We start from the raw sequence: 25,546 nt of genomic DNA on the forward strand, positions 1-25,546 counted from the left end.
TGGAGATTCTGTGTATGAGCAGATAGACGGTGGTTAAGAGCAATTAAATTAATGAGAACCTTGTGCACGTCCAAGGAAGAAGCATCAGGGCTACTCAAATCTAACTCAAGTGCCAGAATGACCACTGGCTACCAAGAAAAATTCAGTGGAAGAACTTAATTTCTGTGTGGGTGTTAGATTCTTCCCCCTTTCTAATTCACCAGAGCAGAAAAAAGGATTTTTTAAGAGTTACCAAGAAAATATTTGCCATAGGAAAGCAGACGGAACACACTGTCTGCAGGTTTTGTTTCTGTATGGACCAGCATCTTCACCACCTGCTTTGTGTGTCCATTACTCTACTTTCCCTTCAGCCACGTCAGAACGAGAAACTAACAACCTTATCTATGAGCAAACAGTACTGACACTACAAAACCGAACAGCCTAATAACGTTATTAAAGAAATATTTCTGCTATACAGTAGGCAATTTAAAAACCATTCAAGAATGGAAAGCTGGTATAGCCTACAATGGAAACTATTTTTCCATCTTGCATTAAAAAACAGAACCTCCAGCTTACTGATCAGTAGACACTTACTGGTTTCTGTTTGGAAATCCCGAAAACCATCAAATATTGAGCGCGCAGGTCTACGTCTTTTAGGAGCTATGGGGAAAAGAAAAAGCATTTCAGTTATTATTTTAAAAGTATGCTATCAGTATATTTACATATTGGTACTCTCCATCATGTGTGGACAACAGAATAGGAACCCCAGCCTGAATGATGGGGGAGTCGATCACTGTGCACTGCAAGTGCCACCACAGCATCAACGTATCCCAATTCCAGCCAAGATTTTTGCAAAAGACCTTCAAGCAGACGAAAAACTTCAAAAGATTAAGGGCCACAGAATAATATTTTCTTTATTAGGAAATGCATTTGTTTTTTTCCGCAATTCATTTCTATTATTTTCTAATATCTTAGCCAGGTCCTATCCCAACTTCTTGGCTGGCCTGGCAACAGTCAAGCTCTCCCACTGGATTCAGCATCACCATCCACAAGGAAACCTTCAGCATGGATCATGTGCAGCTGCGCAGAGACAGCGGCACAGGCAGATAAACAGTATTTTCGGTATTATTCCAGTTAAAACCTGTGGTACAGAACAACCACTGTACTACAGATGCTAAACTGCCTGCCAAGACTTGCTCCAACTATTGCTCTGCATTACTGTTAAATGAAAGCAGAACGTTCTAACGTAGAACTTTCAAAGCCTTATTGTTACAAGACATAATAAAGTAAAATAAATAGAATTTATACCCACCGAAAACCTGGAGTAAGAAAACAACATTTATCGTGAGAAAGCACGACCTGTGCACAGCTCACACAAGTACCTCCAGAATGTTATTTCAGAGACCTTTCTGGTTTAGCACACGTGTTTTTCACCATGTGCAACGCCGAGGGCAAAGAACGGAACACAGCTCTTGTTTCTTGTGTTCTTCTCACACAGAGCACCAAGGAAAGAACCAGCGCATCCCGTACAGAATGGCACAGAAAAAGAAAACCCAAATGAGGAATAATGTAATGCCTCTCCAACTCTGGTAAGTAACACCTCTTTCATCTCTAAATGTTTAGATGCAAGCACAAGCCATTAAAGACAACTTCAGAGCACCTTAAACTACAACTAACAACTCAGCAAAGGCAGCACTTCCCTTGCCAGGCGGCTGAAGATGTTCACAGCAGCCCAGGTAGATGTTTTTCTGATATCCTCTGTAGTGCAACATGGGATCCATGCATCTGGCAGAGAACAAATGCTGGGATCATCTCTTCAGCTGGAAGAAAATCCAAGCTCAACGCAACACTGTTAAAAGCAGCAAACTGCACGTTCCCTGTTTTGAGGTTAGAGCTGAAAAGACCAAGTGAAGTACAATAACTCTGCAGTTTCAAGCTGCATCACATTATAAAGAGACGTGGCATTAGTGAGTGTATCAGCACAGAAGGACATTGCTGATCCAGATCAGTGTGTCTGAGATCAGGGTGTGACAGGTGAGTAGGATGGGACCAAGAATAAGGGTCAGCAGATCCTATTCCCGCACTTCTTAGATTCTTGAATCCGTAGGAGTCTATGAATCTTCGTCAAAAGGTCTGTTGTGCCACAAAGAAAGCCAGAGGAACAAGCTGGTGCGGCATATTCAGAGAGCCCCCAGCAGTGGAACCACCTCAGGAACCACCGCTCAGCTCCTGTGTCCTGGTTAAGACTTCTCGGATGTTGAAAAAAAGGATCAAGAGAAAACCAGTTCCAGGGTAAGCCTGAAGCTCAGCCTCCTCCTCCTTTCTAGCACAGGAACTAAACAATAGAAGAAGCATTTCCTATGGGTATGAGGCCACTTTAAAGATGAGCACTTGAATGCCCTTCCTGGATAAGAAAGGCAAGACGCTCAATTCACTTGACACAGCAAAAGCCAAACAGACAGGCAGAAGCTGCCTGGAGGAGGACAGATTCTCACAAGGATAAAGGAAATAAGCGTAAAAAAAAGAGCCTTAGGAGTCCGTACCAACATGGACACCATATAAAAGGAGAGGATAATACAGCAGGTCATCCAGTCTTGCTACAGAAGTTCCACCCCTGTGCTGCTGTAAAAGAACCACTAAAGAAAGACGGTTTGAGATGGAGGTTTTGAGATCCAGTGCATTTGTGCAGTACAGAACCCAGGGAATGGCAGAAGATGTGCCAGGGAGGGTCAGTGGGACACGAGGAAAAGGTTCTTCACCCAGAGGTGCTGGACACTGAACAGGCTCCCCAGGGAGGTGTCACGGCCCCAACCTGACAGTGTTCAAGAAGAGACTGGACAACGTCCTCAGACACATGGGGTGACCTGTGGGGTTGTCATTGCAGGGACAGGAGTTGGACTCCATGATCCTTGTGGGTCCCTTCCAGCTCAGGACATTCTATGAACTCTACATGAGCACAAAAGAGTGTTTTAGACAAGCACCCAAAAGAAAACAGCATTTCCATCACCTGCCTCCTTGGAGCAAAAAAGAAGTTTCAAAAGCAAAAGTGATAAACAGCTTCAGAAAACAAACAAGAAAAATAGCCGTGTGGTGCATTTTAAAGAGCAAATTAAATTCCTAAATGAGAAACAGAGAAAAACGATGAGTAATCACACAGTTCAGCCCTTCTTTCTGATACGTTATCTCCCAGAGAAGCGTGCATTTGTCCTCTTCATGTGCATTTGTCCTCTTCATTTTTGCTCAAGCTTTTACCCCACCATGCTGAACACCTTCCCAACAGCACCACTCGGTTCTGAACCCCCAGAACCCAGGTGTACACTGATCACAGCTAATTGCCTCACCGAGTCACCCAAAACTGGAGTTAGTAAATTGGTACCATCGGGAACATGCAAGGTTTTCAACAACACTGCTATGTTTCCAAGTAGGCAATCACGTTACATGGCATGGAAAAAAAACACAACACAATCAAAATACATACAATGCTTCCTTCATATTCAGGAAGTTGGTTTTCATTTTGTCACTTAGCTCATTTTAAGGTAAAGAAAACAAAATAATCCAAAATAAGAACACAAGCCTACCTCCAAACAAGGGCTCAGGCTCTACTAAAATCTCCTGTTTTTGAGGAATTGGAGCTCGTACTTCATCCCTGTCGAAGGGGAAGGAAAAATATCAAAATCAGAGAGATTATAATATTCCAAGTACTACATAAACCACATCCTATTGTGCTCCTGCAACTTGAAGCAGCTAAGGATACTGCTGGACCATTGCACAGAATCAGGAGATTTGGAGTCAACAGGGGCCTCAAGGGACCATCCATTCCCACCAATGGCACTGGAGCAGGATTTAGTACCCTCCGCATTCAGATCTGACATGGGTGATACCCTGAGCCCTGACCGAAGATTACACAGATCCCTGGGTGACTAGATCCAAGGCTTTGTCAATCTACTATTCAGACACTCTTCTTTAAGAAGTGTCTTAAAACTCATGAAAAATTCTTCAAACTTAGCACAGGCTGTTAATTAATCTGCTTGCCACCCTCCCCCCCCAATAATCTACATGGAGGGGAGGAAAAGAAAAACAAAAATCTCCCTTATCGGGACCTTTCTTCTGTTAGAAGACTTTTTGCTTCCACTTCAAACTCACAGCCCTCTCTTTTCCAGAGGATGTTATGGTCAAAATAGCCATTTCCCCCAATTTCGGAGGTAATTCAACACCTTAGTCATGCTTGCGGAGACTGCTGGATAATCTGAAACCATGACTAGGAAAAGAAAGGAAATCCCAAGGGCTCTGAAACAGTGCCACTGATTCAGCACAGTCACCTGGCCCACGAATCTACATGACCCAAGAAAATCCATTGCTATGTCCTGCCCACTTCCCTCTGACTCCTCAAAGCCAGAAACTGTGCAGTTTGCGGCTCTTGGCCGTGAGGTTTGCAAAAAACAACTCATAATTTCAGCAAGATGCACTAACCTTGCTATTAAGCTCCACATCTTTGATTGCTGTTGTGAAGCTAGTTATTCTCCATTTTGCATTTGCATATTTATTGTTCTCTCTTCCTAGAAGTAACACTAAGCTGACCAGCACCTGGAGGGTGTCAAGTATAAAGAAAAAGGTATTCCAATAAAAACTTGAACCTCAAGTCACTGATGTGCCAGAAGTTGTCCAGAAATAAGAACTCTAACACCTATAGATAGAGAGTTTTAAGTTCATTACCTGTCAAAGGTTCACGCAGGAAGGCACCTGCCATCAGCTAGAAAGTTTAGTACTGAAACAGCTGTTCAAATTTATACGTGTGTCTCACAATTATGAGCAGCAAGAATTAACTTTTAAAGCTAGTTGTCTTTTTTCCTGAAGTAGAAGACCTTCATAAAGACAAAAGCATGGCTAGGCTTAATCTAGAACATTTAAGGAGTGTGACTTATACCAATCAGCTGCCACTCAAATTATTCCACATTAACAGGCAGCACCAAAAGGTGGGACAACTTATTGGCATCTGATGTGTAAGACACTCATGCAGATTTTGTAGTTGCACGCTAGTGTGCATGTTCTATACCACGTTATACTTAAAAGAGCGCAAAACCAAATGGGACTGAGGTCACTACATTTCTAAGTAACAAACCAAAGGAACTCTCTAACTTTCAAATTATTGTAAAGCGAGATTCTTGTAGCAATTTAGAAGTAAGAATCTCTTACTACTGGATCCCCACTTCCAGGTCTTGAGCTCTGTTTGCAAAAAACGGTGTGTATAAGCTACAGAAAACTCCTGAATTTGCAAGAGACCAGCTTACATAGCTCTACATACCAACTAACATGATAAGAATTTATTTAACCAGAACAATACCGGAGGAATCAGTTTAACAAGATCAAAGCAGCGCGTAATACAGTGAGTTGACAGCAGCTTAGAAACAACAACTGTCTTATTCATTCTGCTTCACGCTACTAAATTCTTAAGGTGGACCACTCGTGGGGTACGTACTCGGTGTGGGGGCGAACTGCAGACACCCCTGCAGAGCTGGTGCTGGGCTCCTCCGCTATCCCCCCGCCGTCCAGGAACATGGTGACAGCCATCTCCAGGTTGTTGTTGCACGCCTCCAGCATGTGCTTCCCCACGCTCTCGCTGGCACCTGCGGCGCCCAAGGAAAGTTAAAGCATTCTTAGGGAAGCGTTTGGATTGGGAGCGCCAGGAGCACGCGTTTATCGTTAGAAATCGTTCACCCGTTGTGATTTAGCTCTGAAGTGCAACTATTAAATAAGACAAACATGTATCTCGCATGGGAAGGGAATGCTCACATACAGGACAGCCTTCCTGCCATCACGAAAAAACTTAGTGAAAGGCATCTAAGGGGTTTTATCTTGGTTTTTCTCTTTTCTAGGGGTCAGACCTTTTCCTGGTGTGATTTTCCAAGCACTAGTAGGCATACACACACACCAAATTGAAAACCTCACTCAACATTTTAACAGGGAGAATATGAAATCAGACACTAGAATTTTGTACCTGCTTCTAACAGGTATTTTGAAGAGAAGCTGCCAAATTCATGTAACCAATTGACATGAGATAAATGCTTTCACCTGCAAAACGAGGGCATATTTTTCGAGTTTTAGATCCTTCCACACGACAAGAGGGAGACAGAGGATTAAGTGATAGGTTGTTTAGAAGCAGAGTTTTTAGTTTATATTTAACTAATAATTAATAGATGTAAGCAAGAAACGCAACAATTATAACTAACATCATCAATTATTTCTTAGTATCGATGTATGTCAAAATTTTCAAAAATTGTAATGCATATGTAATAATTATGTGAATATAAGCAACGCAAGAGCACCTAATGTTTGGAGCACTTATGGAGGATGATCCCCAGCTCTGATAAAGTAAAGAATGACGCTTAACAGTGTAATTGACTCTGCTGTTAAATTTATTTCTTCATTTAATTTAGAGACGGAAGAAAAGACAACCTGTTGTACAGATTGCACTAAAAGGCAAAAACAAACCAGCAGAAGCTCAGTTCATGTAAGAGGGGAAAAAAAGCCAAGAGGGAGAAAGTAGTACTTGTCTACACAGCTATCTGTATAATGACTAACGTTTATTAAAATCTCTCCTAAGTGTAACTAAATCCAGTCTCACTGCTTGGGATGAAATAGTAGTTCTCAGCATCCCTTCTGATGGTTATCTCTCCTCTACCTCCCAACTTCTCCTTGAAAACCAAACCAGCAGCAGAAGCACCTCAGCGGCGAAGGTCTCCAGCACCTAGCCCTTTAAATATCTCCTTACAGCAGCTGTCTCTATAGGTGCTGGGCTGCCAGAGAGGTTATTTTCCTACGGGAAGGCTGGTAGAGGGGAAGAGTGGCAAAATGCAGCTGAACCAGTTTGGGAGTAGCTTTTGGATCTGCACTCCTTCTTCCCAAGTTCACTGCAAGTCACCAAAATGATGAAAACACTTTTCCCAGCAACAGAATCACAGATAACATCAGTTTGGGCAAAACGCATTTGGACACTTTGCAGATTTTCCAGGGAAGACTCGAGAAGCTCTGGTTTGAACAGAGAATACACTTTGAAACTGTCGAGATAAATCAGTTCTAAATGACCTGCGCCATTACGTTAAATCACGGGGAGAACCAACCTAACTGAGGGATCCGGTTTTCCAAAACAAAACAATAAGCAACCCGCCACAACAAGCGTATTGAGGTGATCATAAGCTGTATTTTATGACCTGAATCGAGATGAAGAAAATGCAAAATAAAAACTAGTGACATCTCAAAAAACGATGCAAGAGCATCAAGTTTATGCTCTGCAAATTAACTGCTCTTTGGCGTTTTTCAGGAGCTCATTTCAATGCCAGCTGTAGCAACGAAACAATACCTGTATGGTTGGAATACACGCACCACCCTACAACCTCACTGTCCAGTCATTCATTTAGAAGAACTAGAAGAAAAACTATTTAAAATGTTACCACCATGCAAGTGATTCTTTGCTCCTAAGGAGACTGCCACCCTGTGAATGTTTTCAGTGCTCGTGCTGGCAAACAGAAAATACTAAATGTTTGCTAAGTCTCAAAGCAAAATTCAAAGTGACCCCATCGCGTCATTGGCAAAGACACACGAGAGCTACAATCTCTTCGCAATATTTTTCAGGATGAGAGTGCCAAAGAAATACAATTTTGCCCTCTGGATAAGAGAAATACAATCAAGGGCTATTTCTCCCCGTTCCTCACTGTCACCTACACTGGAATCAAACTGCTGTGCAATATTCACTCAGGCTTTTCCCCGTGGGCAGGAGTCATTTCATACACTTACAGCTCCACGTTGAAAGCCGCTGACACAATGCAGCGAGGGTGTCAGCTTCTGAGCACCCGTCAAATCACGCCAGCATCGGCCAGACAAGCTCCGTAGCAACACGCTTTTACTCATAACCTTAAATTCTCTTAAAATGGAAAAACAAAACTTCAAAACTCTACTTTGCTAGCGGATGGGTGAAGCACAACAGGTTGTTTTATTCCCTTTGTGAAAGCATAAGAGGGGTGCTTTTATATTCAACATAAACCATCTGTATCAGCACAAAAAGTGCTCAGGAAGAGCAACTAGCACAACTCTGCCTGTTCTGGTTCGTTTTTTAGCAAATCTCAGGCACGTCTGAAAAAAAACCCACAAGGCACACACGGGCACATTCCATACGGAAAACGTACTTGCTGTTGGTTCTTTTTATTCAAGAGGATTTATTCTAAAAGGATAACTGAGCGATCATTTACTTCCCTGTGTATCCTACCAGCACGTTCACAGCAAACTGAACACGTCTGGGACTTGAGTGCAGGGACACAATCCAAAACTGAGCTGCTTAGAGCCACCAAGGTAAAACCAGTTTCACTTAACATCAAATAAAAAGCCCAAGATGTTTTATTAAACGCTCCTTCTGTATTCAGAAATTCCTTCAGTATTCAAAAAGGGCTGTGGGGCATTGGAACAGGCTGCCCAGGGCAGTGCTGGAGTCACCATCCCTGGAGGGTTGGACAGACGGACATGAGGTTCTCAGGACATGGGGCAGTGCCAGGGGTGGGTTATGGTTGGAATCGATGATCTTGAGGGTCTCTTCCAACCAAAATGATTCTGTGATTCTATTAGATATGCAAAGCGAGGGGGAAACTACAGCGAAGCAGCTTTAACGCTAAGTGGGTCAAGTGCTCGAAGTACACAAGCGAAAGCAGCAATCACCACCTGTCGCAAACTTCAGTTTAAAAACTGCTATTTTCATTAGCGAACTCATGAAGTTGTTAACAGTTCACAGAATCCCAGAATGTCAGGGGTTGGAAGGGCCCTGGAAAGCTCATCCAGTGCAGTCCCCCCATGGAGCAGGAACACCCAGATGAGGTTACACAGGAAGGTGTCCAGGCGGGTTGGAACGTCTGCACAGAAGGAGACTCCACAACCTCCCTGGGCAGCCTGGGCCAGGCTCTGACACCCTCACCAGGAACAAGTTCCTTCCCATATTTAAGTGGAACCTCCTGTGTTCCAGTTTGCACCCATTGCCCCTTGTCCTATCACTGGTTGTCACCCAGAAGAGCCTGGCTCCATCCTCCTGACACTCCCCCTTTCTCAGTAAGTAAACAGTGCTTAATGATTTATTTTTTTTTAAAGGCGGACTCAGGTCTATCCGGAGGAGCAGCCGCGGTCCCAGGGCGGGAGGACACGTACCGGCACCCCCGAGCGGGGACAACCGAGAGGCGCCTCTGAGCCGCCGCTCCAGGCCGGCGGGGGAGCGCACGTCTCCCCAGGAGGAGGCACCGCAGTGACCCGGGCCAGGCCTCAGGCACCACCCGCCGCGGCGGCCGGGCCCCGAGCGCCCGCTGACAGGCCCTGGCGCCGCCAAGCGCCGCTCGCTCCGGGAGAGGCCGCGGCGGCAACGGGGGAGCCTCCAGGAGCCGCGGGGGGAGCGCGCCCGGAGCCGCCCGCCCGCGCCGCTCCGCCTCGCCCCGCGCAGCGCCTCCCGCCGCTCCTCCCGCCCGGCCTCCCCGCGCCCCCTGACGCGGCGACGGGGCGCCGGAGCGGAGCCGCTCGCTAAGCAAAGCGGCGGCAAAGCCCCGGCGGGTCCCGGCTTCCGTGCGCCTCACCCGTGATGGCGGTGAACTGCTGGATTAACCCCTTCAGCGCCGCGGCGGCCGCCGGGCCCCCGTGCGCCGCCATCTTGCCGCCGCCGCACAACAACACGCACGCCGCCGGCCCGCGCGCTCTGCGCAGGCGCGGCGCCCGCCCGCGCCCTTCCCCTGCCCGCCGGCGGGGCGGGGCGAGCGTTGCCGTGGCAACCCGGGCAGCCCCGCCCCATCGCCTGAGCGACCCCCGGAGGCGGGAGTTGCCGTGGCAACGCGGCCCGTCCCGCGGCCTCAGCGGCCGCCGCCGCTTTTCAAATATTATGGCGGCTGCAGAGGGTTTCTCCACATCCCAGACCCTTGAAGAGAAGATGCTAAATTAATATATATTGTGATTAAGTTACAAAACACATGCCCATCATTAACCAATCGACATGGTCAATGCTTTCTGACCACCTCCAAAACGGGATATTTCTCAAGTTTTAGATCCTTCTGCACGACAAGAGGAAGAGAGAAGATTAGGTGATACGTTGTTTAGAAGCAGGGTTTTTAGTTTCTATTTAACTAATAACTAATAGATGTATGTAAGAAATGCAACAATTTTAACTAATATCATCAACTTTTTCTTAGTATCGACATATCTAAGCAACGCAAGAGCGTCCAGTGTTTGGAGCACTTATGGAGGATGATCCCCGGTGCTGATAAAACAAAGAATGATGCTTAACACCTTGCTGCTGAGTTTATTTCTCTGTTTCAGTACATCACAGTGGATGCCCCAAATCAGGGTATGATTTCATGTAACAAAGCTTTAGTTACTTTTCTAACTTTACTGCTTTGGCAGGGGAATGCTTCTGGCCAGCCTGAAACGGGACTTGTTAACACCAGCAAATACCAATATCCCCCTTTTCTAGGGAGTTTGAAGAAAACTATTTTCCAATGTTGTCCTGGAACATTGCTTTTTATAATTGTTCCTATTCGCAGCCTATTTACAGTATTGAGATTGTTTTCCAGACAAATTTCACATTGCTGGATCTCTTGTTTCTACATAGTATATAAATTTACTCTTACCTTTTAATCAATTCTTGGTATAGAGCATCAGTTCCCCCATTAGTTTTGTTATATTTTAATACAATTTCCCATAACATACTGCAAGGAATAGTTTAGAGATGTTGGTTCGAGGATTCAGCCATCTGGGATCAGACGCGTTACGTTCACATCTGTGTCTTTACAAGCTTATATAGCAGTATAATCTGTAACCTGCCAATTTATTTCAGATTTCTTGATCACTGTCTCCCTTTCGATGCTCCTTGAAATGCACGAAGGTAACTTTTCTAGTAACAACGCAGCTTCCGAAAATTGGAGTGTCACGTTTAACCTGTTTTCCTTGTGCTGTTAATAAACTTTGTTCTTTTCAAATGGCTCTGTGGGCAGCGCACTAAAAACATACTTTGGATCCATCCAAATTCTTCAAAGTTGGGAGAGAAACAGCCTCAGCAACAACAACGCTGCGTGTTTTTGATCCCTGTGCTACCTGTAAATTGCACCCATAAAAAAGGAGCTGAACTTGTTCACCAAGGCGACAGATAAACCACGGAAGCCAACCAACACTCAGCCTTTGAGCAGGGAACTGCCACACCAGCTCAGCCTAAGCACAGACTCCGGCTTAACACCATTCAACCAGCCAAAGCTGATTTCACCCTCTTCAAAGTGCCCGCGGCAATGGAAACTGCGTGTTGGCACAACTAAAATCCACTCAGCAGCGGCCAAATTCCACTTGTAACAAGAAATGTCTAAAAACACAGGCCAAAGAGGGGCCTGGTGAGGATTATCGTGCCACACACGCAGCGTGATCAGCTCCGAGACCTGGGGTGAGGTTGCTGGGCTGGCCTCCCGCTACGGATTATACATTTTGGAGGTTTTGCAGTTAAAGTTGGGGTTTAATGATTGGCTTTTTAGTCTTGCTTTTCTTGCCCATGCTGCTTTAAAAAAAAACAATTCTTGTGTAAGAGGTCATTCTTACACCAAGGACAAACCCCAGGAAGATGTAGAAACAAAAATAACCCCCAAATAACTTTAACACACCCTTCAATATATGCACACCCAAAAATACACTTCTGGGCTATTCAGACCCATTAAATGGCTAATTTCTGTAATTTTAATTGATTTTTGATGCAATCACAGCCGCAGGATTTCTATAGATGGCGAGGAATTGAGTCTGTGGGTTCGGTTTAACCCTAATCAAGATCAAAGCTGTTAGGGGATATATAGTTCAATTCTAACTTCATTTTGTTCAGGTCTTTAGAGCTTATCTGGATATTTACCTGTGTGACCACACAGGCTTCCCTTTCTTTTTCACCACGTAGCCATCAAATGTTCAGACCTGGCTGTAAAAGCAGCTCCAAAGGTGGCACTGGAATGATGGCTGAGCTGCAGAAAACACTGAGACACTTTCTGCTCATCTGTTTGGAAAATAGAGAGCTGACACCAGCATGAAAACAACTAATATCTCTGCCTTAAAGAACACTTTAATTAATGAAGGATTACACTGAACTGCCTGAGCAAAGCAGAAGACAACCCGAACAAAGGTACGGATTAAACAGATGGATATCCAAGCAAGGCTTCCAGCGCAATGGTTGAGGTGGCAAGAGGAAAAGTGGATGATTTGCACCTGGTCACCTGTTGGAATTTTCTCAAACAGTTCATTTATTTATGAGAAACCTGGCATTAATAGAGACAAGCAGGCAAAGGAAAACAAAACGCAGCATAAAGAAAGGCCAAAAAACGGTTTCATAATAGCAACAGATAAAACAATCCTGTGAGAACATTCCCTCCGGTGAGCAGCAGCTGGGAAACTCTTCACCAGCATCAGCTTCCCCACATCTAAATTATAATTATTTTGAATAATGTTAACTTTAAACCCAACAGGAAGGCAGTATTTGGTAGTCCCTCTAAAAATAGGGGCAGACAGTCACAGCCAGGCAGGGCAGGTACACGAATCTTTAATTACAGTTATGTCATTACTGACAACTCCAGTTTTCAGTCACTTTTCCCTCTTTTGGTTTCACTTTCTCCATCAGAACTGTCATCCGGGGAACTACTTCCTAAATTTTATATGGTTTCAATCAGACTCGAAGCGATTTGAGTAGGAAAATTAAATAGCACTAAATAGAAGTAGTATCACCGTACAAGAATAAAGTTGCAGAACACTGAGAAAACAAAAGTATCTTCTTCCTAACGATGGGGAGAGTCAGATGTGCAGAAGCGAGCTCTGTGAACAGAGACACACACCCCACAACCTCTTCTGCTGGCATCTGTGAAAGATCCTTGGCTTTGGCCGTAGAACAACCTCTTTTTCCCACTTTCTGTCTAAAAAAGCGCTTAGTACATGAGATGGAAAGTGTGTCTGCGAGGCCGCTCACCCAGTTATACTCTTGTTAACTGTCGTGCGAACAAGGCAATTCAACAAATCCCCTGAATTCCAGGCACACGCTGCCTTTGAACACAACAGCGGCTGCACAGAGTGAAGCTTCAATCTTGCAGTTGCCAGACAGATGGAAATACAGACGCAATTTTCTGCTTGTTTCCTCCGTGGAATGCGCATCCTTCCTGTCACAGGCTCTGAATTCTCATTCTAAGCCCATCAGTTATTTTTTGTTTTAAACCCTTACAGTATTCACAGGCAAAACGACGTAAATGCAAGTGCTAGAAAATAAACTGGAGTCAAGAGAAGAGCATTTCCAGTTTTTCAGTCTGGGCGCATACATTATTAAAACTTCTCAGAATACACAACTTTGAGACTCAAAGGAATTTCCCTCAAAACCAACAACTTAAAACCTGTTTCCAGGGAGCTTTGCCTAACACAGGAGAAAGCGCTACCACGGTTTTCATTCTCACCCCCTACCTGCCTGTGGTTCTGTTGACTTACTCTGAAACTGAGCTTTTAAACATCTGCATGATCGTCTTTTGCTTATTCTTGGGCAGCGAACAAATATCATTCGCATCACTGGTATTAACCACGCAATTCAACACCTTTCCTGCCTTGATGCTGGGTGATTTCACGGGGACTCGGGTAGGGGTCTGCCAGTTTTCATTGCAAGACCCTTTCCGAGTCTTGCGGTGATTTGTTTCAGCCTGTTTTTTTGGTACCTTTGAATCTTTTGCCATCTTAGAACTTCCCTTCCTAGCAGGAGAGTCTTTCATAGACTGGGGAGATTTGGTGCGCAGAAGGTACTGATCCGGAGAGCCCTTTTGGCGGTTTAGTGTCCTTTCCTCCTTGTTGATCTGTTTTTGGAGCTCCACAGCCAGTAGCCTGTCCTGCTCCTCCTGCATCCGCCTTTCATAGAACTCCTGCTCAAACGCTTTCTGCATTTGCAAGTTAAAATCATTGATCTGCCACCCTTGGTCCTCTAAGCTTTCCGAAAAAGTTCTTCTCCTCTTATCAAGCATGCACAAGTCAACCCTTGCGTCAGCTGCTGGCTCTGGAGACTTTCTTTTTGGTGTCTCTTTAGTGTTCTGCAGTCTCTCCGGTTCCTCTTCACCTGAGTATCCGGCCACACTCATCAGATCACATATTACACTTTTGCTGTCAGAATTTGGTGCTGACTCAATACAGGTATGAGTTTTGGCAGAGTTTTGACGGTTTATGCTTTCTACACATGTTAAATTGCCACCGTCTGACTCAATTCCATCCTCTTCTCCTTTGGATCTACCAAGAACTGTTCTACATCCTTCCCCTTTTGTGATCCCGTGAAGCTCATCTGGAAGTTCGTCTCCTAAACCATTCGGCCCTGGTGTTTCGTCCTGCTCGAGGGCGGTGGTTTCCTCTGAAGCTGAGGCACTGAAATAGCTCATGCACGATTCCAAAAATGAATCCTTAGCACTGGAATCTTTGGTCACACCACTCAGCTGCGGAGACAGCGTTGGCATTTCCTCTTGCCCATCTTGCCACGTGGAACTGTTGCCTTCACTGCTGCCGATATCCTGTAGGTTAAGGGAGAGACCGCTAATAAAGTCAATCTATCAAAAGTCAATGGGTATGAATAAAAGGTAAATCACACTTCTCACAGCCGCGCTGCTTGTAGCTACTCTGGGATATTCGCCTGGATTCTTCTCTTTTAAAAAAAGGGAATATAGGATTGGCAATCCTATAGGCAAAGGGAAAATAACCCATCATTAAAAACACCAAGATTTATAACAAAATTATCCTAGTTACCACAGAGCCAGAGTCACTCCTGCCTCTTTCTGTTCTTCTGGAGAATGATGCTGGTCCCAATGGATGATGAAGCTTTGGAGACAGATACCTTAAAAGGAGAAAATAAAAGTATAGCTTTTAAAACTTTTTTTTCTTAAATTGTCAGTCATTTGCATTAATCAAGAACTTCAGGTTCATCCTGACAAACAAGAACAAAAAGAGAAGGACAAGCATTTCCCTTCTCCTCCGTATTATCCTAAGAGGAGATGTTTTAACAGTTTAAATGTCCCCCAGATTATCCTGGGAAGTTGGACTACAGGATTCCAAAAAAGCAAATGGAGCAGAGAGACCAAGACACAGATCAATACTTACAATCAATAATTAAGAAGAAAAACATTAATTACTTACTTCTGAATGTCTCCAGAGTTGCTCGATTTGTTCTTCATCTTGCACAAACTAGCTGGGGATGTTTGGGATGGCGAAGGACTGCTGAGCACGTGCCCTTTGGAATCCTCGTTCTTCAATGACAAATAAAAGTAGCGTTATATAAACCAAAACGCAACTCAAACCAAAGAAAACTCAGAGAACCGCTTTGTTTCTGCTGCAGAATTTCTTTTGTCCAAAGAATTCTAGAACTGTAAGTAATAGGTAGTTATGGAATAAGAAATGTTACATGTTCAGTACATTTTCTTGCATCTAGCATTAAGGAACAAGAGGTTTTGCTCAAATAAGTTCACAGGTTTCACCATTAGGACTATTATTAGGCAGCAAAAACAGCCAACAAAAATCCCAAAACAAATTAACAAAAAAACCAACCCTCAAAACACAATGTAAACGTTCATTGTACGTTCCTTTTTTCCAGTACACGTTGCAGCCATTGCTTTCTTCCAAAGAAGTAAATCATGGGTAAAAGGAAAAGTTCAGAAGAAACCCGATGTTTTAAAATGTTTCACAGTGAAAACACCCAGCGCACATTTCAAGTGCATATTACGCAGCCAAAAATGTTTGGGGTATTTCACCCTCCCATTGGTTCTTCAAGAATTAATTGCCAATCAAGGACTTAAAGTAGTGGGGGCTGACAACAGCTTCCAAACGCAATTAAAATAAATGTAAATTATTCAAAATATTAACTTTTGCTCTGAAAAGCCTAAGTTGCTTGCACTGTGTTTTCTAACTCACCAGACTGTTACTCAGCTGCCAGGCCAACTCTTCATCTTGCTTCAGCTGTTTCTCCATCTCCCTCCGTCTCTCTTCAGCCAGCTTGTGCTCCTCCTCCTCTTCTGCGAGGAGCTGCTGAATATATTCCTCGCTCGCCTTGTTCTCCTCTTGTTCGTGCGCTCTCCTTTCTGCCTCCACCTAAAAAGAGGGTTTTTATAAGGTTACTACTGTAGGAGCACACTTTACACTAGAAACTCTCCGCTGATGCTTCTGAAATGCGAACAATCCGCTATTCGCACACAGTCCACGCACTTCAAAGCCAGCATTTAGCTACACAGCTCCCCAAAGATATAAGAATCAAACAGATACTGTGTGTGGTCTCTTCAGCTAGATAAGTCACCTACCTTTTGGTTTCTGTAAGTCTCCACTGTTAACTGCACCAGCATGCAAGGCCTTTGAAATTGCTAGTAACAAAAACTAAGATCGCCAAACACATGGATCACAGATAAACTCAAATTCAGACTCTTTGTAAGGCTGGAGGTCAGCTCCACCACAGCATTTGCTCAACCTGCTTGTATCACCATGCCAATATTGGCACACGATGCCTAAAAGCCAGCACATCGCTCTCCTGAGTCCTCCTGCTCTCTTGAAATGCACAAAACCCAAAGCAGCAGACCAGGAATTTCCAATCTGCTTTCTTACGGCAGATATCCGCTCTCGGGAAACCAGTTTTCAGCAACACCACCCGGACAGCAAAGAGTAAATACAGCTTTCTGAACTGGGTAACGACATTTGCTTCAGAGAAGAATATCGAGCTCTAATCAATCTTATCCCGTAACTACCATAACAGAGAATCTCAGTCCTCTATTTCATGGACTCCGTGCTCTTCTACCAACCAGCAACAGGGCTCTGGGGAAAAGGAGCATTCTGGTACTGCTTCAACCATAGTTCTTACTACTGCTGTGTCTGAATTGGAGGAAGAAGGGTCATTTAGATCCTTAGACAGTAAACTAAGATTTCTTAAAAATATTTTCTGGTTTTCAAATCATGGACTCATATTGGTTGGAAGAGACCTTCAAGATCATCGAGTCCAACCGTTTCCCCACCCCTGGCACTGCCCCATGTCCTGAGAACCTCATGTCCGTCTGTCCAACCCTCCAGGGATGGTGACTCCAGCACTGCCCTGGGCAGCCTGTTCCAATGCCCCACAGCCCTTTGGGGAAGAAATTGTTCCCCACATACAACCTCAACCTCCCCTGGTGCAACTTGAGGCCGTTTCCTCTGCTCCTGGCGCTTGTTCCTGGGGAGCAGAGCCCAACTCCCTCCATGCTACAACCTCCTTTCACAGAGTTGTAGAGAGCGGAAAGGTCTCCCAAATGAACACAAATAACACAGGCAGTGAGAAAATAGGAAGGAAAATGCTGTATTTTCATTACCCAAGTTCATCTCATTGTGGTATGTTGCTCAGGGAGGAAAATCAAGAAGACCAAAGCCAAACAATTCCAAATTTTTACATTTGCTAGTCCAAAATACTTTATATGTACCCAAGGACCTATAAAAGGCATTTCAGGGGACTCTCTAACCCTGAGTGACTGTTCTGCAGTGTTTTGGGAAGCGCGAGGTACCAGTTAATGGAGACCGGCCTGAGCGCTCGGCTGCGTGGGATAAAACTTAATTCATGCTTTGGGAATGACCAGTGTGTTCTTGCAGCAGCAATGGCTTTTTAAGTATCTCTTTTTTTTGTTAAGTAACATTACTCTTTTTTGTGGGAACAAACAAGATAACTAGATACAAAGTATTTACACTTTTAACTATATATTTTTAGATTTACCTTGCTAATCTCTGCTTCATATTCCTGCCTCAGCTCCCCAGGCTTGCTCAGCTGGTGTTGCGGGCGGGGGACACAGACTATGTGAGAGGAAGGAAAAAAAGTATTGAGGAACAAAGCAAGACCACAACAGTCAATAATTAAAGGTTTTAACAAAAGTTCACCCCCACACCCTGTCAGGGGAATGATTTCACTTAAATTAGGTGCTGTGAAAAAAAAAAGCACTTTTTGTTATAAGGAAACAAAACAAAAAGGCACCGTGTACAGAGGGGCACGAGCGGCCAGTGTTTTCCAAGCACGGTATAGAAAACAAATACGTACGCACACCATAGCTTACATCTTTTGCTTTTTGTGATTAAAAATACTTCATAATACCACAAGTGGAACAACACGTCATACAGCCAACCTACTGACTCGGGTTCCCCAACAGAGCTTACAACATAACAAACCCCCAAATCCTTCTTCAAAGATTTCACTTCATTTTTTCTGACATGACAATTTTAGGCTCAGAGACTCCTGCAGAGACTGAAGCCCTGGAATTTCTAATTAACAGCATCCACCCACCGTTGCTTTGTGCAAAATGCGTGAACAAATACCCACTTACACCAGAGAATATAACCCGCCCTCTGCAAAAAAGGCCTCGCAATCCCCTGTCACAGGAGAGCTCAGACACTGCCCTTTCTAGCGGTAACACAGCCCATCGACGCGCAGTTTCTTATTTCACAACATCCAAAGTGCGCAAATAGTAACTACTTGGGTAAAGCAGCGGCATCCCATGACAAGGGACGTTTTACTTACTTTCCTCCTCCAGATCCTGTCCATTAATTCTCCGCTCACACTCCTTCGGGTAATCCTTCTGAATCTTTTCCCAGAGCTCCCAGTTGACGAGGGTGTTTCTGCGGGCGTTATATCGCGCCCAGGAGGAGACTCGGCGCCGACAAAAAGGGCAGCAAAGACTGGCCTTTTCCACGGTCAGCTGGAAACAGGAGTTGCAGAGGGTATGGCTGCACGGCAGCGTCACGGGCTCCACAAAGATCTCCATGCAAATCTGGCAGAGGCAGTCGGACAAGGAAAGAGGAGCCTCCGATTTCTTCGACATAGCGACTCGAAGCAGAGGAACAAAACTAGCAGAGCATCAGTACCTGAGAGCAAACAGAGACATGTGTTTTACTTCCTGTAATGAATATAAAACAAAATAGAAAATGTTCAGTTTTCCAGCTACTTTAGTGGCTTTAAGAAGTCTGCTGAAGTGGTTACTTTTGCTCCCGTTCCAAGAGATTCTCAGCTTTCAGAGGAAAATGTAGGGCTTTCCAGAAGTCACGCAGAAACTGTAGCAGGTTTTCCTACAGCAGTTTCCTCTGAGTCGTAACAGGTGCTCTGGGGATAGCAAGGAGGTGGTAAAGGAGAGGGGGGAAAGAAGGCGAGAGCTCTCCCAGCACGTACTCTTAGCGATAAGCTACGCTCACATTTGTTGGGTATGTTACCACAGTTACCTTAACATTCCATTCAGCCAGTTCAGTATAAGTCAACTCAGATTTAACCTTCCATTCAGCCAGTTTCTCAGTATATGCGTGTCCTTCAAAAGCTGCTTCTGTTACAGACTCGGCTCCACGTTCTGAAGGTGAAATAAAACTTTCCTGCACATCAGAGGAGGTTCTTCCTTGTTCTTTTGTTTGCTTAAGCTGGGACTAAAGAGCCAAAAATACTTTTTGTTAATATAAGCAATGAACCAAGTGATGCATTCAACACATATCTTACAACTTTAACTCGAGTACAACTTAAAACAGTGGGATTATCCAGCCTTTCTATCACCAAACCTCCTCACAGGATTGTTCCACTTGGCCTAGAAATACTGTGGAACAGAAAACAAACAAAAGAATACAGCAAAAAGGCTAAAATTACTATTTTTTTTAAGTTACAGAGACTTAAGAAAGCTCTCGCAAGCTTCTTAAAAGCAGCCACCTTGAGAGGGACGGGAGGCCCTTCTGAGAGACAGCGACTTCAGTCACACAGGAACTCGACATGGAGACAAACAGACTTTAACTCGGGTTTTATTGTTTCTGCTCTCCCGTTGTTGATCAAACAAAGCTTTTATTCTTTAAACAAGGCCGCCGGGTGCCATCCAGCGGGGACACCCCGCACCCCGCCGGGCCCGGCAGGCAGGGACGCGGCTCCCCCGCCCCGGCCGCCCCTCGGCCCCGCTCCCCCCGGTTCCCCAGCGCTCACAGCGAAGCGTTGGCACCCACCGAGCTGCAGCTCCCGGGCCCGGCGGCACGGACAGGGACAGGGACGGGGACGGGCCCGGCGGCGGGCAGGGCCGCGGGCTCCCGCAATGGCGGCCGCCGAGCCGCTCCCGCCCGCCCCTCGCTGACGAGCCGCTCCCGCCACCCCGGCTGGCGCTCCTCCTCCGAGCCGAGCCTGCCGGGAGACAGCGCGGGGGGTAGCGGGATCCCGCAGCACCACAGAGCGGCCCCGCGAAAGGACCTGGGGGTGTTGGTGACAGTGGCTGAACATGAGCCAGCGTCCAAGAGGCCACCAGCGTCCTGGCTGGTACCAGCACTGGTGTGGCCAGCAGGCCCAGGGCAGTGACCGTCCCTGTGCTGGGACCTGGGGAGGCCAAACCGCGAATCCCGGGGGCAGTTCTGGGCCCCTCACGTCAAGAAAGGCCTTGAGGTGCTGGAGCGAGTGGAGAGAAGGGAACGGAGCTGGTGAGGGGCTGGAGCACAAGTGTGATGGGAGCGGCTGAGGGACCTGGGGGTTCAGCTGGAGAACAGGAGCTGAGGGGAGACCTTCTGATCTCTGAACTGCCTGAAAGGAGCTTGGAGCCAGGGGGGGTCGGGCTCTGCTCCCCAGGAACAAGCGCCAGGAGCAGAGGAAACGGCCTCAAGTTGCGCCAGGGGAGGTTGAGGTTGGATGTGGGGAACAATTTCTTCCCCAAAGGGCTGTGGGGCATTGGAACAGGCTGCCCAGGGCAGTGCTGGAGTCACCATCCCTGGAGGGTTGGACAGACGGACATGAGGTTCTCAGGACATGGGGTTCTCAGGACATGGGGCAGTGCCAGGGATGCGGGAACGGTTGGACTTAATGATCTTGAGGGGCTTTTCCAACCAAAAAGATTCTATGATTCTATTGTCTAAACAAGTGTTTCAGCCATGAAGCCACCAGTGGATCCTGCTGAATGGCAGCCTGACTAGAGCCTGTTTCCCCGGGTGTGCGGGAAGCAAGAGCTGCTCCAGCAACTCTCGGTCAGAAGATGAAAACACTAAATATGTGCATTAACAAAGCCTAGACTGGGCGCTAAAAATGTGAATCTTGGAGAAAGCAATCATGGTGTTAATGAGTTGGGAGGTTTTTTCTTTCACTTACTGTGAGCAGTTACATAAACAGGCTTGGTGTCCCTTCTGTCTTGGAAGCAACGTGGCTGGTTTTAAACAACTTAAATATTTCATAGGCTGTGCAGTTGGTTTTGATTTGTAAAGAAACTATGCAAGGAACCGTACTTTTTCCTCATATTGCCCATTTCTGCAGTAAACAGCAATCCCGGCAGGGAAAGGTAAATACATCGGTACGGGTTGCGCAGCCCCGTGTTGGAGCGTGTCCACGGTCACACCAGTGTCACCTGCACGACGAGGACCGTCCCGTCCCTCCCTGGTGCTCACCTCTCCCCCAGCACCCGTGTCCACGACGTGTCCTGGCCCAGCTCCTTCTCCAGCAGCTCAAACTTCTGCGCCAGCTCCTGCAAGCTGGAGTCCAGGTCACCGAACTGAGCCTCCACGGTCTGCAGCTTGGTTTCTACCCTGGGGGACGGAACAGAAGGACATTTCGTCAGGACTTGGGCACCAAGCGCTGTCGCTTTCTGCCGTGATGGTGGGGACACTTATGTTGCACTGGGAACAGCTCCAGACCCCGTTCTGAGGCTCCTCCCAAGCTGTGTGACAACACATACCACTAGAAATGAAGTTTTTTTGACACGGCCCATATCTTCTTTGCCCTCTCCTGGTGAAGAAGTGTTATAACTTATAAATACAGATTCAAGATTTATATTTAGACGTGACTGCAGGTGTGAACCATTTGCATTAGGGGCACAGCTGTTTAATAAATTTTGAGGTGATTTGTGCTTCTCTTTGTAGTGCCATGATCTTTTGAACCGTCTTAATTTAGAATCATAGAATCATTTTGGTTGGAAGAGACCCTCAAGATTATCGAGTCCAACCATAACCCAACTCCAGCACTAAACCATGTCCCTCAGAATCTCATCTAAATGCCTTTTAAACCCCTCCAGGGATGGTGACTCCACCACTGCCCTGGGCAGCCTGTTCCAATAACTCTTTCTGGGAATAATTTTTTCCTAATATCCAATCTAAACCTCATTGACATTGAGAAAAACTTCTCATTCCTCCCCAAATTTAAAATTACACAAATAATAAAGAAGCCACCCACAGTGTTTCTCTTCTCCTGTCAGCTCATGCTGCTCTGTTTTTGCCTTGTATGGGGCTGTCCTGCAGAACATTTCTGGGATAAGAAGACCGTAGTGAAACAACAGTAAGAAAACTGCTTCATGGCTGGTATTTATTAGCTGCTTTTTCCTTGATTAGTATATTGAGTTTTTCCTTATTTAAAAAAAAGAAAAAAAAAGGTACGTCTTTGTACTCTCTTAAACTATAATCCTAAAGACTGGGGTTTGAGTTTGAGCGTCCACTGCACTTTTGCTTGAGAAAACTGCCCAGTTTAAAAGAACTTTAGGGATGAAGTGTGAGGGAATGCAGCTATTTATGCTTTGTACATATCTGCTGCACTTTACTCTTTACTTTATTCTGCGGGTGGTTTTTGTAAAGACAGTTTTCTCTAATTTCCTCAGTTTGCTGATTGATGTCGAGGTGAGTCCTTGTGAATCCCGAGGAACTCAAAGCTACCAAAACACGCATCATTCAAAGTTCCTTCCCAAATATCGAACAAATACCTCACTACTATGTACTTAACAAGCGATTTACTAGAACATCAGCTCCTCCTGATAGACTTTTGTGATTTTTCTTTGCATTTTACTGACAGAACGTCAGGCTGTATCACTTAAACAAAAACTATACCATTGCTAAATGTCACTTTATTTCTTCAGCACCTCTTCATCCACAGTTTGCTGTTATGTTATGCCATGGAGAAGTTCCAGATCCACTTCATACCTACAGCCGCGCACACAGAAAACAACAATCCAAGGGGATAATACGATGTGGTAGCCCAGAAATCCCAATTAAAAAGTTTTACAAATAACACTGTGCAAGTGCTCTTTGAGAGCAGGGAATTGTCAGAAAATAAATACATTCTTCAAGGTTTGCTGTCCTGGGGAAGATACTTTTTGATACTAATAGCAGCTTTTAATCAAGGTAAATAAACTCTAATGGTAAAGTTATCAAAGATCTCATCGTTAAGGCCGCTGTCAGTGCTGTAGCTGTTTTTCAGCAGCTTTAGTATTTGACCGGTTTCATTTTCCAGCACTTTTTTGATCTGGGGTATATTGCCTGTCTATAAATGACTCTTGTGTATTTTTAAGCATCTGTGGCAAACATTTCAGCGCTTGCTAAGTTTGGTTCTGTTCAGTTACACCGCGGTACGACTGATCTCCAGAACTCATCTTCCACAGCTTTGTAAATTCTGACAGGATCGGCGCTGCCGTTTCGTGATCCGCGTTCTGAATGAAACGAGGAAAAATGGATGAAACCTCCCTCCTCCATTTCAATCGTGACCTCTAAACGCTTTCTCCTTTCATGTAAGTGAAGCTACCACCGAGCTGGTGACTTCCGATGTCTGTGTAGCATAGCACCAACCACATCCCCACTCTTCACCAAAAAGCTTTTCAAGTTTTGTTCTCATCAGGATACAGAACAGCCTTATAAGATTGGCAGTGATCTAGCGCTCCCGCTTTTCTGAAAGCGGGCCTGTGTGCGTAACCTTATTTCTGCTGTTCAAGCATTTGCAGAAAATGACACTTTTAATCACTTTAGAGTTGTCGCATTGGTTTTATTTTCCGGGCCAATGCAGAGGCCCACACTTCTCCACAGCTCTGCCTGCACTCCACGCAGTTTCACACAGACTCAGTTTTCACTTCTTCTTTCAGGAGCAGTTCCCATGTTTCTGTTTCTCTGCTCAGGTCTCTAATTAATCTCTTTTTTCAGTTACTGTTGTGGCAATCAGGAGTCGTAAAAGCCGCTGGTGAACAATATCAGTGTCTCGACCAGAGGAGCAGTTTCTTTAAGTCCCTAACTGTGGAGAATTCCAGACCCTTTTTCAAGTCTTTTTTCCTCAAAAGCCATGCTCACACCTTGCATTTGATCCCGCGGTTGTTGTTTGCCCAGCTGCTTAGAGACTGTCGTGCTGCAGCAGGACATGTGGGCCCGATTGTTTGACATGAAGCCAACGAACCTGCTGGTCAAGAGCTTTGAAAATGGAGCGTGAATCAGCGTCACCTCTGTCCCAGTTCCTCAGCGACAGTGATTTTCTTTCGCTAAACTTATAAGAAAGGTCCATTCTCAGGGGTTTTTTTGCTGTTAATGATAAGCACTTCTTATATTTGAACCCTCCAGACTCTGGGTCATTTTCACAAATTCAGAATTTCACCCCAAATCTCCCATTTACAGCAGAGCATGAACCTGAACTTCCCGTTGCCCACTATGGGCTTGTGGCTCTGTCCCCCCTCCCGCCCCGACAAGGAGAAACAGCAGGTTCATTAATTACTGCCCTCCCATTTTTGTAAATGTACATTTACATCCTATTTCCCAAGGAAATGATCACACCCCTTCAGTGACCTGTTCAACGTCTCCTTCAGGGAGCGCAGAGAGATGCTGGCTTTAGCCATCCCACCACAGGACGTGAAGAGAAGAAATAAAAGCCGGAGCGGGTTTGATCCTCCCTCCCGAAGCAGGCGGCAGCAACAGGGACCGGGGATCTGACTCCTGCCACAGGCTGGTTGTATCGAGGCTTTTTATAGACCGTATACCCAAATATAGGTCACAGATGCACAGCCACATGCTCCTGAACACGTTACATGCTGAACTACACACCCAGAGCACTTCCACTGACCCATTGATCCTGTCTTCACACGCAAAATTAATTTAGAGGTGACACAAAAAGGGGCTGTCTACACTATTCTGCTTTTTTGGCTGCGTTTTGGCTTCGTTTTGCTGTCGTGCTCACCAGTTCGTGTCTTGGGCCAAAGCCTCCTGCTGTTGAAGGCCGTACAAGCAGGTTGCTTTGTTGCCTTTATATTTTTTTCTGCCATCAGATTTGGATGAGAGTTGTATTTGGTTGGAGGACAGAGGATATTTAAGCTCAGACGGTTGGAATCTCTTCCATAACGGATGGACAGCCAGCACAACTGGCTAATGGTTTTTGGGAGCTGGGTACGCAAAACAAAGACCTGGACATTTTTCTATCAAAAAGATAATGTCTGTTTGTTAACAGTACGCTGGTGAAACAAGACAGCACAGCAGTGAAGTGGATCTTCAGCCAGTACCAGGCATTTGGGTTTGTGAAAGTTTAAGAACAGCCTGAGGAAAAAAAATACAGCTTTTTTTCTTTTAATTATTTGCCCGTTCCATGGGAAATCCAGCATGAGCCAAACACGTCAAGAGCTGCAGTGTTCCCACTTACTTACGCTCTCCCCACCCTTCAACTTGCAAATGAAGAAGTGTTTCCAGCAGAAAACAAGTTCTGCTCGTTGTGCTTCTAAAGCTTTGGGAAGACAGTGGAAGTATTTGGGTAAAGAGGAGCCTTTGGGCCTTTGTACTCCCCCACAGTGGGGTACACAACACCCCTTATTGACAC

At 45.4% G+C, this 25,546-nt stretch overlaps 2 protein-coding genes and 1 long non-coding RNA gene across 8 annotated transcripts in view; 1 reads left to right on the forward strand and 2 right to left on the reverse strand.

Annotated features, from left to right (window-relative positions):
- UBXN7 (UBX domain protein 7) overlaps positions 1-9,739 on the reverse strand; it is a 34,559-nt gene extending 24,820 nt beyond the window's left edge. The window contains exons 1-4 of one of the 2 annotated variants that reach the window (XM_065073048.1): positions 9,579-9,739; positions 5,456-5,603; positions 3,558-3,625; positions 574-639 (exon numbers count right to left, since the gene is read on the reverse strand). In XM_065073048.1, coding sequence (XP_064929120.1) covers positions 574-639; positions 3,558-3,625; positions 5,456-5,603; positions 9,579-9,651 — 355 coding nt within the window. In that variant the 5' untranslated portion in view covers positions 9,652-9,739. Of the gene's footprint in view, positions 1-573; positions 640-3,557; positions 3,626-4,449; positions 4,564-5,455; positions 5,604-9,578 lie in introns of those variants that run through there. The other variant, XM_021286416.2, reaches the window with a different exon arrangement.
- A 2,322-nt stretch (positions 9,740-12,061) lies between these two features.
- On the reverse strand, positions 12,062-25,378 carry RNF168 (ring finger protein 168). 5 transcript variants are annotated; one of them, XM_065073035.1, is made up of 9 exons: positions 24,529-25,378; positions 21,391-21,528; positions 19,225-19,419; positions 18,530-18,873; positions 17,735-17,811; positions 15,925-16,101; positions 15,154-15,263; positions 14,767-14,854; positions 12,062-14,534 (listed from the first exon to the last, which is right to left on the reverse strand). In XM_065073035.1, exons 4-9 carry the CDS (start codon positions 18,828-18,830, stop codon positions 13,476-13,478), a joined length of 1,812 nt encoding a protein of 603 aa, XP_064929107.1. In that variant the 5' UTR covers positions 18,831-18,873; positions 19,225-19,419; positions 21,391-21,528; positions 24,529-25,378; the 3' UTR covers positions 12,062-13,475. The 5 variants fall into 5 exon arrangements, with proteins under 5 accessions (XP_064929107.1, XP_064929109.1, XP_064929106.1 ...); XM_065073037.1 differs by lacking the exon at positions 24,529-25,378 and having other exon boundaries at positions 21,391-21,781; XM_065073034.1 differs by lacking the exons at positions 21,391-21,528; positions 24,529-25,378 and adding an exon at positions 19,978-20,117.
- Positions 20,120-21,851, forward strand: LOC135580188 (uncharacterized). The gene is made up of 2 exons (XR_010474486.1): positions 20,120-20,439; positions 21,260-21,851. It is a non-coding gene; the product is annotated as an uncharacterized LOC135580188 (long non-coding RNA).
- Positions 25,379-25,546: the final 168 nt, after the last annotated feature.

The sequence above is a fragment of the Columba livia genome, chromosome 9 (genome assembly GCF_036013475.1).
Source record: "Columba livia isolate bColLiv1 breed racing homer chromosome 9, bColLiv1.pat.W.v2, whole genome shotgun sequence".
NCBI lineage: Eukaryota > Metazoa > Chordata > Aves > Columbiformes > Columbidae > Columba > Columba livia.